Source organism: Sciurus vulgaris (genome assembly GCF_902686455.1).
Source record: "Sciurus vulgaris genome assembly, chromosome: 3".
NCBI lineage: Eukaryota > Metazoa > Chordata > Mammalia > Rodentia > Sciuridae > Sciurus > Sciurus vulgaris.
In genome coordinates, this window is record NC_136463.1 from 3,436,166 (window position 1) to 3,448,598 (window position 12,433).

The 12,433-nt window shown below is 56.5% G+C and overlaps 1 protein-coding gene across 2 annotated transcripts in view; it reads left to right on the forward strand.

Moving 5' to 3' along the window:
• Window positions 1–9,195, forward strand: part of CYTH1 (cytohesin 1) — a 74,833-nt gene extending 65,638 nt beyond the window's left edge. For both annotated transcript variants that reach the window (XM_079131110.1, XM_079131111.1), the window contains exons 11-13: window positions 3,848–3,919; window positions 4,481–4,635; window positions 7,391–9,195. In XM_079131110.1, coding sequence (XP_078987236.1) covers window positions 3,848–3,919; window positions 4,481–4,635; window positions 7,391–7,469 — 306 coding nt within the window. In that variant the 3' untranslated portion in view covers window positions 7,470–9,195. The remainder of the gene's footprint in view (window positions 1–3,847; window positions 3,920–4,480; window positions 4,636–7,390) is intronic.
• The last annotated feature ends 3,238 nt before the right edge of the window (window positions 9,196–12,433 follow it).

Consider the following 12,433-nt stretch of genomic DNA (forward strand, 5'->3'; position numbering starts at 1 on the left):
CTTGCAGAACTGGGGTCACAGGTGCTGTCCACAGCGCACCCACTCGTGAGCTGGGCCACACCAGGCCCCCTGAAGCGCTGCTTCCTGCTCGTGGGCAGCACACCGCACTGACAGTGGCAGCTGTCCTGCTGAGCACTGCACCCTGGGCCACAAGAACGGCCAGTGGCCCAGAGAAGGAAGGGTTTCCACATAAATGGTGAGGGAGACCTAAAAAGCAACGAGGAAGGAAGAGCGCCAAGGCCAGCTGTGCTCCAGGGAGCCCACCAGTGCTGAGCGCGGGTGCTGCTCTGGACGCCGCTGGGGAGGGAGGCCCGGACCGCAGGCAGCTGCCCGGCCTCCTGGCCTGGCGGGATGAAGGCACTCGTTGTTTAGTGGCTAACACAGAAAGCACTGTTAAAGTTGGAGCACACAGTATCAAAAAAAGGAGCGCCAGCACCTCTCAAGGTTCTTCCTACTTTCCTTTTACCTCGTACAAGGTTATTTTAGGGACTGTCAAAGAGCCCTTCACCGTGAAGTTGAACACTTTTCCGTTTTTGCTGCAGGTTCTTCTTCTAAATTCTGTATAATTAGAATATTTTTTATGAAAGTAGCATGTGGAGTAGCCCACTTTCATGAAACCTATTCCTACTTCTCTCTCTGCACACGTGTAAGACAGCTTTGCCTCCTGTCAGCAGTGATGACCTACTAGTGTGGACTGAGAGTGTTTTTAAGTGTCCCACCTTTGTTTTGTTCTTTTCTGCAATATTTTAAGCTCTTTATAGTGAGTAAAAATATCATTTTTACAAAAACAAAGGCAGTTGCCCTTAAGAAAAGACAAACAAGCCAGAGGCATTCTTGGCCAGAGAAGCCCGGGCGTTCACGTTGGTGGACCCTGTCCGGGCGCCGGGCGACTGCTGGGCACTTGGTGCCCTGGGTGGGGTGTGCCTCTCCAGCTCACTTCTTTACATACTTGTTTCCAGTGCTGGGGATCAAACCCAAGGCCTCTCGAATGTTAAGCTGTACCACTGAGCTACACTCCCAGTCCCTGGCATCTGCCTAAAGTTCCAGGATGAGGATCCTAGACACGGAAGCCCTTGGAACTTACACTGTTGCCCAGGAGCTTAACCCCGCGTTGTCTGGATCAGCAGCTCTCAGTAGTCTCCCTCCAGCTCCTAGAGTGGGCCGCTCCTGAGTGTGCGGGCTTGCTCTAGCCACTCTCAGGTAGCAGAAGGGGACGCGAGGCCCTGGGTGAGCAGAATACTAGGACAGACAGACGGGGACAGGGAAGTCGGGTCTCCCAGGGGTGACAGGGTCTCTTCATGACCCCGTTCTACTCCTATGCAGGTGTAAGTGCTTTTGTTTAAAATCATCCAGTGTCTAGAACACACATCATACAAACGTGACCCTGGTGTCTTGGGCCCAACAGTCTAAGAGGGTAAATGACATCACGTCCCCATTAAGTCCAAATCATGATGCCTCTTAGCTTGCGCACCTGCTCCCCTGGCAGCAGCCCAATCCAGTTAACCCAGAACATTCAAGCACCAGGTAACCCTAGAATCAGGAGCAAAGAGGGCGGGAGCTGGAGTCAGGGGAACTGGCTGCAAGCTGCTGAGGAAGCAGATCAGCCATCCCCGCACTGCACCCTGCGGCAGGGCCCAGGTCTCAAGGGAGGGCAGCACCAGTCATCTCTGGACGGAGGGGCCCTTGGCACAGTTGAGAGTGGGGCAGCATACAAAAACAGGATTAGGGCACCCTGACTCCCCATTCATACTCAGAACCCTGCCGATCAGGCCTGTGGTGGGGCAGGCAGTGGGACACTCCCCTGTGCTGGGTCTCCTGCAGGCACAGTCCACAGCTCAGAAAGCCCAACCAGCTCCTGGCTCCTGCTCTGCGTCACATAACCTGTGAGTCCCAGGAGCCTGAGGAAGCTTCGGAACCAAGAGCAGGTGGAGATCAGAGCCACCAAGCAGCACAGGCATCACCTGGAGAAGAGGGGCTCTCTAGGGGAAGATCCTCCACAGCACTGTTTGGAGGCTCTGTGCACCTCAAAGAGGGAGCCACTGTGGCGGGGGGACGGAAGTGGGATCCTCCAGGGAGCCCAGAAGAAAGACAGGCAAGCAAAAGTCTGCTTAGGCATACAGGCTCATGGAAGGGCAGGAAGCAAAGCATCAAGAAAATCTCCCAGGAGGAGTAAAAAGACAGACGGAACGTACTAAAGGTCTTTTTGTTTTTTTTCTTTTAAATCAAAACAAGAACTAGACCAGGCGGTCCCACATGTTCTAATGTTCTAGAGGGACAAGGAAGCAAACATGGAGGTGGTCCTCAAGCAAAAATGATTTTTTTATAAACCCCCCCCAAAATGAAGGACGTGCCTCCAGGTCAAAAGACTTACCAAGTGTCCTGTACAGTGACTGGAAATAGGTCCACACCAAGACACATCCTATGGAGTCTCAGGACAAGGAAGAGGAGAGCTTCAACAGCCAGAATAACCTGGGGCAGAGTGACTGAAAGGCAGAGCAGGGACACCACGCACCAGAGCCCCTGAGGATGCCGTCGCCACCTCGACTGCAGTCCACCGTCCCGTCCACTGTCGGTCCATGACCATCCGTAACCCAGGCACCTCAGCAGCGGCACCCTCCTAGGACCCAGCGCCAGGTGTTCCGAGCATGCCCAGGAAGAACAGAAAAAGCTTTGGTTGTAGGAAGCAGGGTCTTGCGGGGACCAGGGAGGGAAGAGTCCTCCAGGGAGGACGTGCCGAGGAGTGTCCTGAGTGGAGCCCTTGAAGGGGCCACCTGAGGGATTTCACCACGGAACTGGAATCAGTAGGAGAGCAGCTGTGAAGCAGCAGGAGAGAGGAGCTTTCTGACAAGAGGCGAAACCTTCACGGAAGATCTGCAAAGGCAGCAAATGCTCACACCCTGCACTCCGGCCTCCCTAGAGGAGGTGATTTTGGGTTCCGGGGGGGAAAGAAATTTTTCAGGAGGGAAAAGACAAAGTAGGTTACTCAGGGCACAGCCTGACTAGCAGAGTGGTGCCCACACAGACCCCATGTGGCTCTGGGGCTCAGGCAGGAGGAGGATGAACCCTCTTCGGCAGGTGACACTGAGCAGCCATTCAGATGGCGCCTTGAGGCGCAAGGCTTGGCTTGTGCTGCCGTCGGGTGGGAGAGCGGCCAGAGGACCTTGCCATCACAGAGCTCCTGGTTTGGCTCGGGGCATTGTGCATGTGTGGCTCTGATCAGATGCAGAAGCTCGGACAGCGTAGGTCTTGTGCAGCTGGCCGGGTGCTGGGAGTGGGAGTGCATGCTGGGCGGAGCCTTCAGGAAAGGTGGGCACCCCGGGAGGACCAGCACCGCCGGGCTGGGCATCCACTCTGTTCTACGTGAAGTTAGATTCGCCGTGGATCCAGGCGGGCCTGTTAGAAGATGGGCCGCTGAGGGCCGCGCAGTCTAAGGGGGTGGGAGGTGAGCAGGACACCGAGGAGGGATGGTTTGCAACACCAGGGTCGGTGCAGGGCAGGGGTGTCTGGGTGAGGCTGGGAAGCCTTCCAGGAATTGCTGGCACCGGAGGGAGGCTGAGAAGATGAGGAGAGCCAGGCAAAGCAGCCAGGGGAGGAGGCAGGTCCTTCCTGGGAAAGGGTCTCCCGCAGCCCCACACACAGCCCTGTGGGTCATTGCCAGTCACACTTCAGAGGCACCAGGAGCCCCTGGCTTTCTACCTGCAAGGGACTTAGAGGTACAGGGTTCCAGGTGCTTCTGACCTGCTCTGCTCTGGAACCCGTGCGCAGGATGAGGAGAGGATGACTGGCTGGTGAGGACACAGTGTGTCCTCACTGGGTGGTGACCTCTTCCTCTTGGAACTGCCCTCAGGATAAAGAGCCCCGTGGGATCATCCCTTTAGAGAACCTGAGTATCCGGGAGGTGGAGGACTCCAAAAAGCCAGTGAGTATTTCTGCTGAGACGTTGGGGAGGGGCCGAGGGTGGGTGAGCAGCTCTCTGAAAGGAATGAAATTTCAGAGTCTGAGAAAAACAATCCGGAAACTACCATCCTGCCTCGGGCCCAGCTGACCTTTTCATTCACCTCTCATCGTCGGCCAAAGGGGAGACCGGCGCTTCCTCCGCTCCTGTTCTGCTTGGGTGTCACCCAGTAACTCTCACATGCAGTGTGGAATTGTCCCTCCAGTGGCAGCATCGAGCACCTGTGGCCTGGGCTGCTGGCTTCATGACCTTGACACACCAGCACATTTTCCCTTTGCTTTGGAGTGTCGTGAGATCACCGCTGGGCTTCACAGAGCACAGCAGCCTGCGCCCTGTCAGTAGGAGTAGCGCCTGTGTGTTGGGCCGCCTTGGCGACAGTCCTGCTGCTGTGCAGTGGGCCTGCGGCCTCTGCTCTGAGCTTCTCGTTCCCATAGGAAAACAGGCCTAGTCTGTTCCGAAGGCGGGACTGAAGAGTGGGGAGTAGACGGGGCCTCCTCGCTAAGACCCGCGCCTCTCTCGTTGCAGAACTGCTTTGAGCTTTACATCCCTGACAACAAGGACCAGGTGATCAAGGCCTGTAAGACGGAGGCCGATGGGCGTGTGGTGGAAGGGAACCACACCGTGTACCGCATCTCGGCCCCCACACCCGAGGAGAAGGAGGAGTGGATCAAATGCATGAAGTAAGTGAGGCCAGGCGCCTGCTTGCCACCTGCCCCCTGCCCTGCTGCTCCTAGTGCAGAGTCCTGCAGGAAGACCCCAGGAGACCTTCAGGCAGTTTTTAGGTCTAGGTCGCCACGTGGGCACAGGGGTGCCAGCTAGCCTGTCCTGCGGTAGGGAGTACAGCGCAGCTTGGCATCAGCCCAGTGGAGAGGGTGCTCGTGCTTGAGGGTGGTTCATCCCAGGAGACATCTTTCAATCACAGTTGAGGAGCTGAGGTCCAAGAGGCTTACAGAGTTGCGTGACGCTGTGACCCAAGGCCCTTCTACAGCCAGCCGTAGCGGGGAAGCTGAGCCCTGGAGGAGGGAGCCTCCCCAGGTCACGCGGCTGAGCGCCAGGGCTCTGAGCGGCGCCTTGCCTCTCCTGAGACCCCGAGGCCTGGCCCACAGCATGAGGTGGCCAGCGAGTGCAGCCACCTCAGCCTCACCACCCCACCCGGGGCCTGCACCCTCCATCTGCCCTGGGGTTTCCTTAGGAAGTCTCCTGTTACCTGGGCCTTGGTGAGGTCACTGGAGAGTGGGAGGATGTGCCCCAGGGACCCTGAGCCCCCGCGACACATCCGCATGCCGTCCTTTCCCACTAATGGAGCTGAATACGTCCTGGTTTATTTTTTGCTTTACTTTTTGGTGCTTCAACTCAAACCAGCTTCGTATCTGGGCCCAGGCTAAATACTGAGTGACTGACGAGAGGTGGAGAGGTGCTGGGGAGGAGGAGGTGCTCTCTCCCCGCAAAAGTGCCTCTGCAGATCCTGGGCCAGAGCAGCACGCAGCCAGAGGGTGGGCTTGGAGGGGCACCCCATGCAGTCCTGCATTTCCCTAGGCCTGTGTCCCACCCTGTGTGAAGGAGGAGGGTGGCGTGGTGGGCATACTGTCACCCTGTGTGGACTTGGTGGCTTCCCTGGGTGACAGCCACTGTGGGATGTGACCCTGGGCAGGGGCCAGAGCAACTCTCCACCAGCAGGTGAAGCTCCGAGCATGCGCAGTTGCCCACTAGCAAGGAGGCTTAAGAGGCCCTGTCCTCTGGACACTGACCCCATCGCTGAGCTGCGGACACCACCTGCATACCCTGGACCCTTTTTAAATGTGTGTTTTCAGAAATATTTGGCTCTCTTTATGAAATTCTTTTAGTTTATGATTTGAGGTAAGGGTTGTGATGGTTCTTCCAAATGAATGCCTGATTGTCAGGATTCCGCACGTTGACAAGTCCTTTCCCCTGCTGATTCCGCCTGCTCTCACCGATGGCACCAAGTGCCCGTGGTGACCGCTGTGCCTTTCTTGCTCGCCGGCGCTGCTCGCCTCACCAGGGTGTGCTCTGAAAGACTCTCCTGCCCGCTCCCCTCCCCGCCATTCCCCAGGAAAGTTCTGATTGTTTTTGTGCCTTTGGTCTTCTGGTTTGTGCTTCTGTAGTTGGAAAGTGAAGCTTCCTTAGAGCCCTGCGAGGGAGGGTCTTTCAGCTCTGTCACGTGGATGCTGGGCTCCCCCGGGGGTTCCAGCTCTGCTTAGAGCAGGATGTGCAGACCCCTCTGGGCACGGGCCCAGGGCACTGTTCTCCTCACTGGTCTCCAGACCCAGCGGTGCGCCTCGCTTGGCTCGCTGCCCTTGTGAGAATGTGCCGAGCTCCGCCGGACCTGAGTGCCGCCCGCAGGGCATGTGCTGGAGACGGCCGGAAGAGGACGGACTCAGGGAGGGTTTCCTCACAGTGTCGTGGGAAGATCTTGCAGGAGATTGGGTGCAGACACGATTCTTTCTCATCACGTGCCCTCCTAGGGCTCCTGGCAGCCTAAGTTCGTAGTGGCAGGGGCGCATAGCTGCCGCAGCAGAGTTGCATTCAGCTGCAGAGCTGCAGCCCAGTGCTCCCTGCGACCGTCCTTGAGGGCGGAGTATGCCAGGCGTGCACTGCGCAGCTCCAAGAGCCCAGTGCGGGGCTCCTGCGCACCGTGGGGACTGGTGCCACCCAGGCCCTCCGCCCTCTGCAGCAGCCTTCCTTTTAGGCATGAAACATCACGGGCAGCTCTGAACAGGACACGCCACTTCCTGAAGGGGTCAGGCCATCCCAGCCAAGGTGGAACCACCCCATCAGCCCAAAATGAAACCGATGTTCAAACTGGCCATTTTCCCTTTGCAGCCACTCCAGCGGGGCAGGATCCCCTCAGGACATGTTCCTGGACTGTGGGGACATGCACTCTGTGAACAGGCTCCAGGTGGCTCACTGGAGCTGTGGCAGCTCCGGCTGGTCTGCGCTCAGGACTAGCCTCACATAGGAAGCGGCTGAGCCTCGAGACTAGAGAGTGAGAGCGGAGAGGGCCCAGCGCCTCGGCGAGCCCCTCTGCTCGTCCAGGCTGGGCTCTGTCCCCTCATGCCAGCTCCCAGGCAGCAGCGCTGAGCTTCCTTGGACTGGTGCAGACCAGACGGCCTCTGACCCACCACTCCTGGGGCAGTTGTTAGTGACACATTTGACCGTACGGCACAGAGTCAGAGGTCACCCTGGGAACTGTGGATTTGCCCTCTGAACTAGAATACAGCTATGTGTAGAGATCCTGTTCCTGAGTGTAAGTCGAGTATCAGTTGAAACAGGCAGAACCCCCGAGTCTTTCAGAGCCCGCCACCGAAGCCCCTGTGTGTTGCTACCTGGCCTCCCCAGCACAGCTGAGCAGCAGGGCTGGAGCCACGGGGCCTCTGCTGGCCCGACCTCACGTCTCTTTCCCTCTCTGTGCTCCAGAGCAGCCATCAGCAGGGACCCTTTCTACGAGATGCTCGCAGCAAGGAAGAAGAAGGTCTCCTCCACCAAGAGGCACTAGTGCCGCCAGGGCGCCACCTCGCCACCCGGAAGCTCCAGCCTCCTGCCCACCTCCCTGTGGGCGCTGCAGAGCGGGAAGCGCCCTCTGCGCCCGCTCACCTTCTAGAGACTAGCTTCAGCTTTTGCGATTTTCTTTCAGGGGGAAGGGTGGATGGCACTGGGGAAGGGACTGGTGCCTGCCACATGTGGGTCCTTGGCCTTTATCCCAGAGCAGAGCCCACGCCTCTCAGTCCTTCCCTAGGAGGGCCTCCAGCCGGCACCCAGACACACTTAGGAGTGGTGTTACTTAAGAACGGAGGAAAGGAAGCAAAGCCACGAACCATAAAGACCTATTTTTTTAACAACACAGTGCTGCATTCTGCCTGCCTCGCTGGGCAGCCCGCCTAAGGAGGCCCCCTGTGCTGCTGCGGGCGTCCTCCAGGCAGGGCCGGCCAGCCGCCTTGCTGAGCCTCTGGGAGCCCCTGCCCGGGGGCTCCTCTGGGCGACAGGGCTGAGGCTGCAGCAGGGAGCACTGTGGGCACAGAGTGCACGTGCAGGGAGGCCCCGGGCAGCAGAGCACCAGCCCTAGTGCCTGGGCACCAAGGAGAGGAGAGAGCTGACTGGACCCCGTTGTCCTTCTCCCTAGGGTCTGAGGCTTGCTGGGCTTTAATAGGAAGTCAGCATTTTCCTTGAACTAAATACCTAATAACCAAAACTGTGAGGAGGTCTTCCCACCAGGTCCTGGGATGGCCTCACTGCTTCCTGTCTGGTGTTTCTTCCCCCCAAACTCCGCTCCTCGTTCTAGAGGAAGGAGTAGGTCTTACCTGATCCCTGTGGGCCTTCAGCCTTTTCTGCCTCAAAACTGGCCCCAACTGGACGACTCTGGTGGCTCTGTGGTGGCCTCTAGAGGGGCAGGGCCTTCATCTGCTCAGCAGGGTGCAGCGGAGTGAGGGGCAAGGGTCTCCTTTGCTCCCCTCCCCGGCGCGTGCCAGTGGCCTTGCCCCTCCGGACTCGGTGTGAAGAGCCATGAAACGCAGCGTTCTCCTGCCGTTCTCTCAGGGACTCTCAAGGGCAGCTCCGGCCACACTGCCAGGGCCAGCGTGCCAGTCCAGGCAAGCAGGTGGCAGCCACCTCTCTGCTGCACCCCATGTGCTGAGGGCCAGGGTGTGCGGAGCTGCCTCCGGCGGGCAGAAGCAGGGACCTCACAGGGCTGTGGCCTGGGCCCCTCCATTCTGTGGGGCTGTTGGCATCTCTGGAAATAGCTCTGCGGAAGAGTGGCGGGCGGGCGGGCGTGGTGTCCGGCTCTTGCCTGCAGCTCCTGCCTGGAGTGGCTTCAGCACTTCAGTAGGAGCTTGTGAAGGTGACGGTGGCAAAGAGGTCCTGGCTGGAAACCTGGGCTTTCTGGAGAGCCGGGGCAGTGCCGGCCGAAGTGGGCATGGTCAGGGCCAGCCCTGGCGCCTCCAGCAGGCCAGGCCTCGCACTGGTTCTCACAGATGTTCCCTGGACAGACAGGCACCTGGGTCAGTATTAGTCTATTTATCAGAGATGTAAATAATCCATGTATAGTTTTTAGCCTTTTAGATTATTTTGTATTTGTTTAAAAAAAAAGTTTTGTCAAAATATAAAGGACGACTGAAAGTTGTTGACAGGGTTTTTAAAACAATAATTATTATTCCAATTGTTTGTTTGTTTTTGCCTTGTAAACTCGCGCCAAGGAACTGCAGCAAATAAACTCCAAACTGCCCAGACCACCCGTGCGCGCTGTCTCACCGTTGCCTCCGAGGGGATGGGCGCTCCTCCCAGCCCTGGCAGGCGGTCACGCCTCCCAGCAGGAGTGGTGACTTGCTCTGGAAGTTGGACGGGGTCTGCCTGCTATTTGGGAGAGGGTAGCCAGAAAGCAATGCGCTTAGCACGGGTCCCTCACTGTTCTGGAGAGGAACAGGCGGAGCACCCGCCTCCACAGGAGAGATGTGCCTCGGGCTGCCTGCCTTTCCAGGGCACTGCAGCTTGTGTGCTGCCCAGAGGACAGCAGGGGCAGACCCTCGGGGAGCCGCCCTGGCCAGCCAGGAGGGCTCTGCTCTGGACCCCTCACTGCGCAGGCTCCGTGGCCAGCCTGCCCTCCCCGGGCGGCCCCACTTTGCTGAGAAGAAACCCGCAGCCCTTTTCCTCATTAGGCGAGGCTCCCTGCCTGCTGCTCCCCCCATCCTGGGAAGCAGACCTGCTTTCCGCCTGCCTTTCTGACATCTCCCTGTCTGTGACTCCCTCTTGCACATGTCCTTAAGTTCTTGCCCTTCTGCTTTCCTTCCCTCAAACCACAAAAATGTCAGATCTCATGCAAGAAACAACTCCCTAAGCTCAGGAACAAGACAAAGGTGCCGCTGGCTTGCAGCCTCGTGGTGAAGGTTCCAGTAGTGGCCTTTGGGCAAGAAAGACAGAAGGCGTCCGCGTGGGAAAGGAGGAGGGAAAGCGGCCTCTTCCTGCAGGCAACAGGGGCTTGTGTAGGGATCTACAGACGGGCACTAGAACTAAGAAGGGGATTCAGTAGGGCGGGAGGCCTCAGAGCACTGTATGGAACCCTGTTTGCTGCGTTAGTAGTGAACGAGTCCCCACAGATTTGATAATTCCATTACAGTGATATCAGGAAGAATAAATTCTTAGGAATAATTTTTTTCAGTGTAACAGGACTTGTGCACAGAAAACTATAAAACACCATTGAAAGACATTAAAGAAGACCCAAATAAATATAAAGATCTCGAGTTCATGGATTGCAAGATTTAATGTTAAGAGACTACTTACCGAATTGGTCTACACGTTCAGTACAGTCTCTATCAAAATTTCAGCTGCCTTTTTTGGTAGAAATGAAAAGCGTACCCTAAAATTCACATGGAACTGCAAGGGACCAAGAATAGCCAAAACAGTCCGGAAAAAAAATTTAGAGAACTCGCGTCTCCCAGTGCTAACCCTCACCATCATTGAGGGGAGAGTCAGAGGGGCCGGCGGGAGGGCGGCCGTGGCTGGGGACTCGGGCGGGAGTGCTGCTCCTCTGCGAGGTGGCGAAGGGATCTCACTCGAGTCAGTACAGGACAGTAGTCAGTGTTGGAGACTTGGGCCTGGGTGCCCTGAAGTCGGGCTGGCGGCAGTGGCAGCGGCCAGTCCAGCACCAGGAGGGAGGATACAGAGAGAAAAAACGATGGATAGTTTTGCCACAAAAAAACCTGATCACAGAAAATCAGCCTGAACCTAGCTGACCCAGCACCTGCACGGCAACCTCGTGTCTGAAAAGTGCCGTTTCTCAACTGGACACAGCTGAGGGGGAGCCCCTGAGGTGACCATGCTGCAGCACTGTCCCTGCAGGCGCCTAACAGGGCCCAGGGTGTAGCTAGTAGAGCATGAGCAAAACAGGCCCAGAGAAGACAGCACCCGGGTCGCGGCCAAAAAAATGGAGGGGACCTCGAGCCTGGCTGCTCATGCGACAGCGGAAACGGGCCATTGCCTCCACCTGCTCTGGGCCCACGCCCAGGGGTGGCAGCATCACGGGGAAGACTGGCTCCTCTGCCCCGCAAGTAGGGCTCTTGGGAGGCTCCTGAGATCCGACCCCCAGCAGAGATCAGCATCTTCCTGCTCCTGGGTTGTGTTGGTCGGATCTCTCCAGAGCAGGCCACCGCCAAAGCCGCCAAAGCCGCCAAAGCCTGATCAGCCCTGAGCCCCAGCGGCCAGCGCTCCCCCGCTAGGGCTCTGCTCCCCCGCTAGGGCTCTGCGGCAGCTCCTCTCGGGTGCACCCATGTGTCTGTGCGGACACATCCAACCGCAGTTCTGCCCGCTCCATCTCACCTCGTGATGGCAGGAAGGGGAGCCGTGAGCCATTTCAGCCAGCTTCAGGCTTAGGCCACCACGCCAGGGGCAGCTCAGTGAGCAACACAAAGGAGGAAGCGGTTGAGGGCCCGAAGCCCTTGCTCTCCTCAGTACATAGCCCAAGAAGAGACGGAAAGAAAGACGGGCTAGACTGACACCGTCAATCCCATCCACTGTTCTGACACCTCAGTAGAGATGATTCCTTCAGCTTTCACTAAGAATGATTTTCCTTTCTTCTTCTCCTCCTCCTCCTCCTCTTCCTCCCCCTCCTCCTCCCCCTCCCCCTCCCCCTCCCCCTCCCCCTCCCCCTCCTCCTTCCTCCTCCTTTCTCCTCCTTTCTCCTCCTTCTCCTCCCTTCTTCTTCTTCTTTTCTTTCTTCTTCCTCTTTTTCTGTGCTACCTGGCTCATGGACATACCTACATACACATGTGTTTCTTTTTTCCTCATTTTTGGCATTTTTAATGTTATTTTTCTTTGCCTCTTTTTGAGGATTAGGAGTTTTGGTTTGTCTATATGTTTTTGTTTATTACTCTTGTTGCACTTTATGCTAACAGTCATTCTCTGGTTCTTTCTCTTTGCTTTTTCTATTTTTTCTCTTCCTTCTTTATGACCATCACTTACTATATCTCTTCTACATTCTGTTGACTTCTTGAACATTGTAAAAATCTCTTCTACCTTCCTGTTATGTTTCCTTTTTTCTTCATGAACCGTATTTTTACCATCTTTTAGAACTGTTGGTGTATGTGACTCTTGCCCCCACCATTCATGCTGTGGTTATTAGTACTATGGATGACATAGTTGACATCTACGTCAACTGTTTACTTGAATGCCAGATCTAGTTTATGGTTTTTTAGTTTTGCCGTTGGCAGTTGCTGACCCCACATTCCTGTTTTCATGGTAATTAGTGCTGTAGAGGTTATAGTAGGCACCAGATAGTTATTTTAATGCTGTATATTGTTTGCCTTGGTTGTTGCTCTTTCTCTCCTTTTTCCATGAAGTGCTGGGAATCTACAGGGACACTACAAGTTCACAGGGTAGAGACTCTGCTACTCAGCCAGAAGACAGTGCATTTTGCTCCACACACAAATTAATGACACTCAAATTTTAGCTATACTTTTTTTGGGGGGATACCAG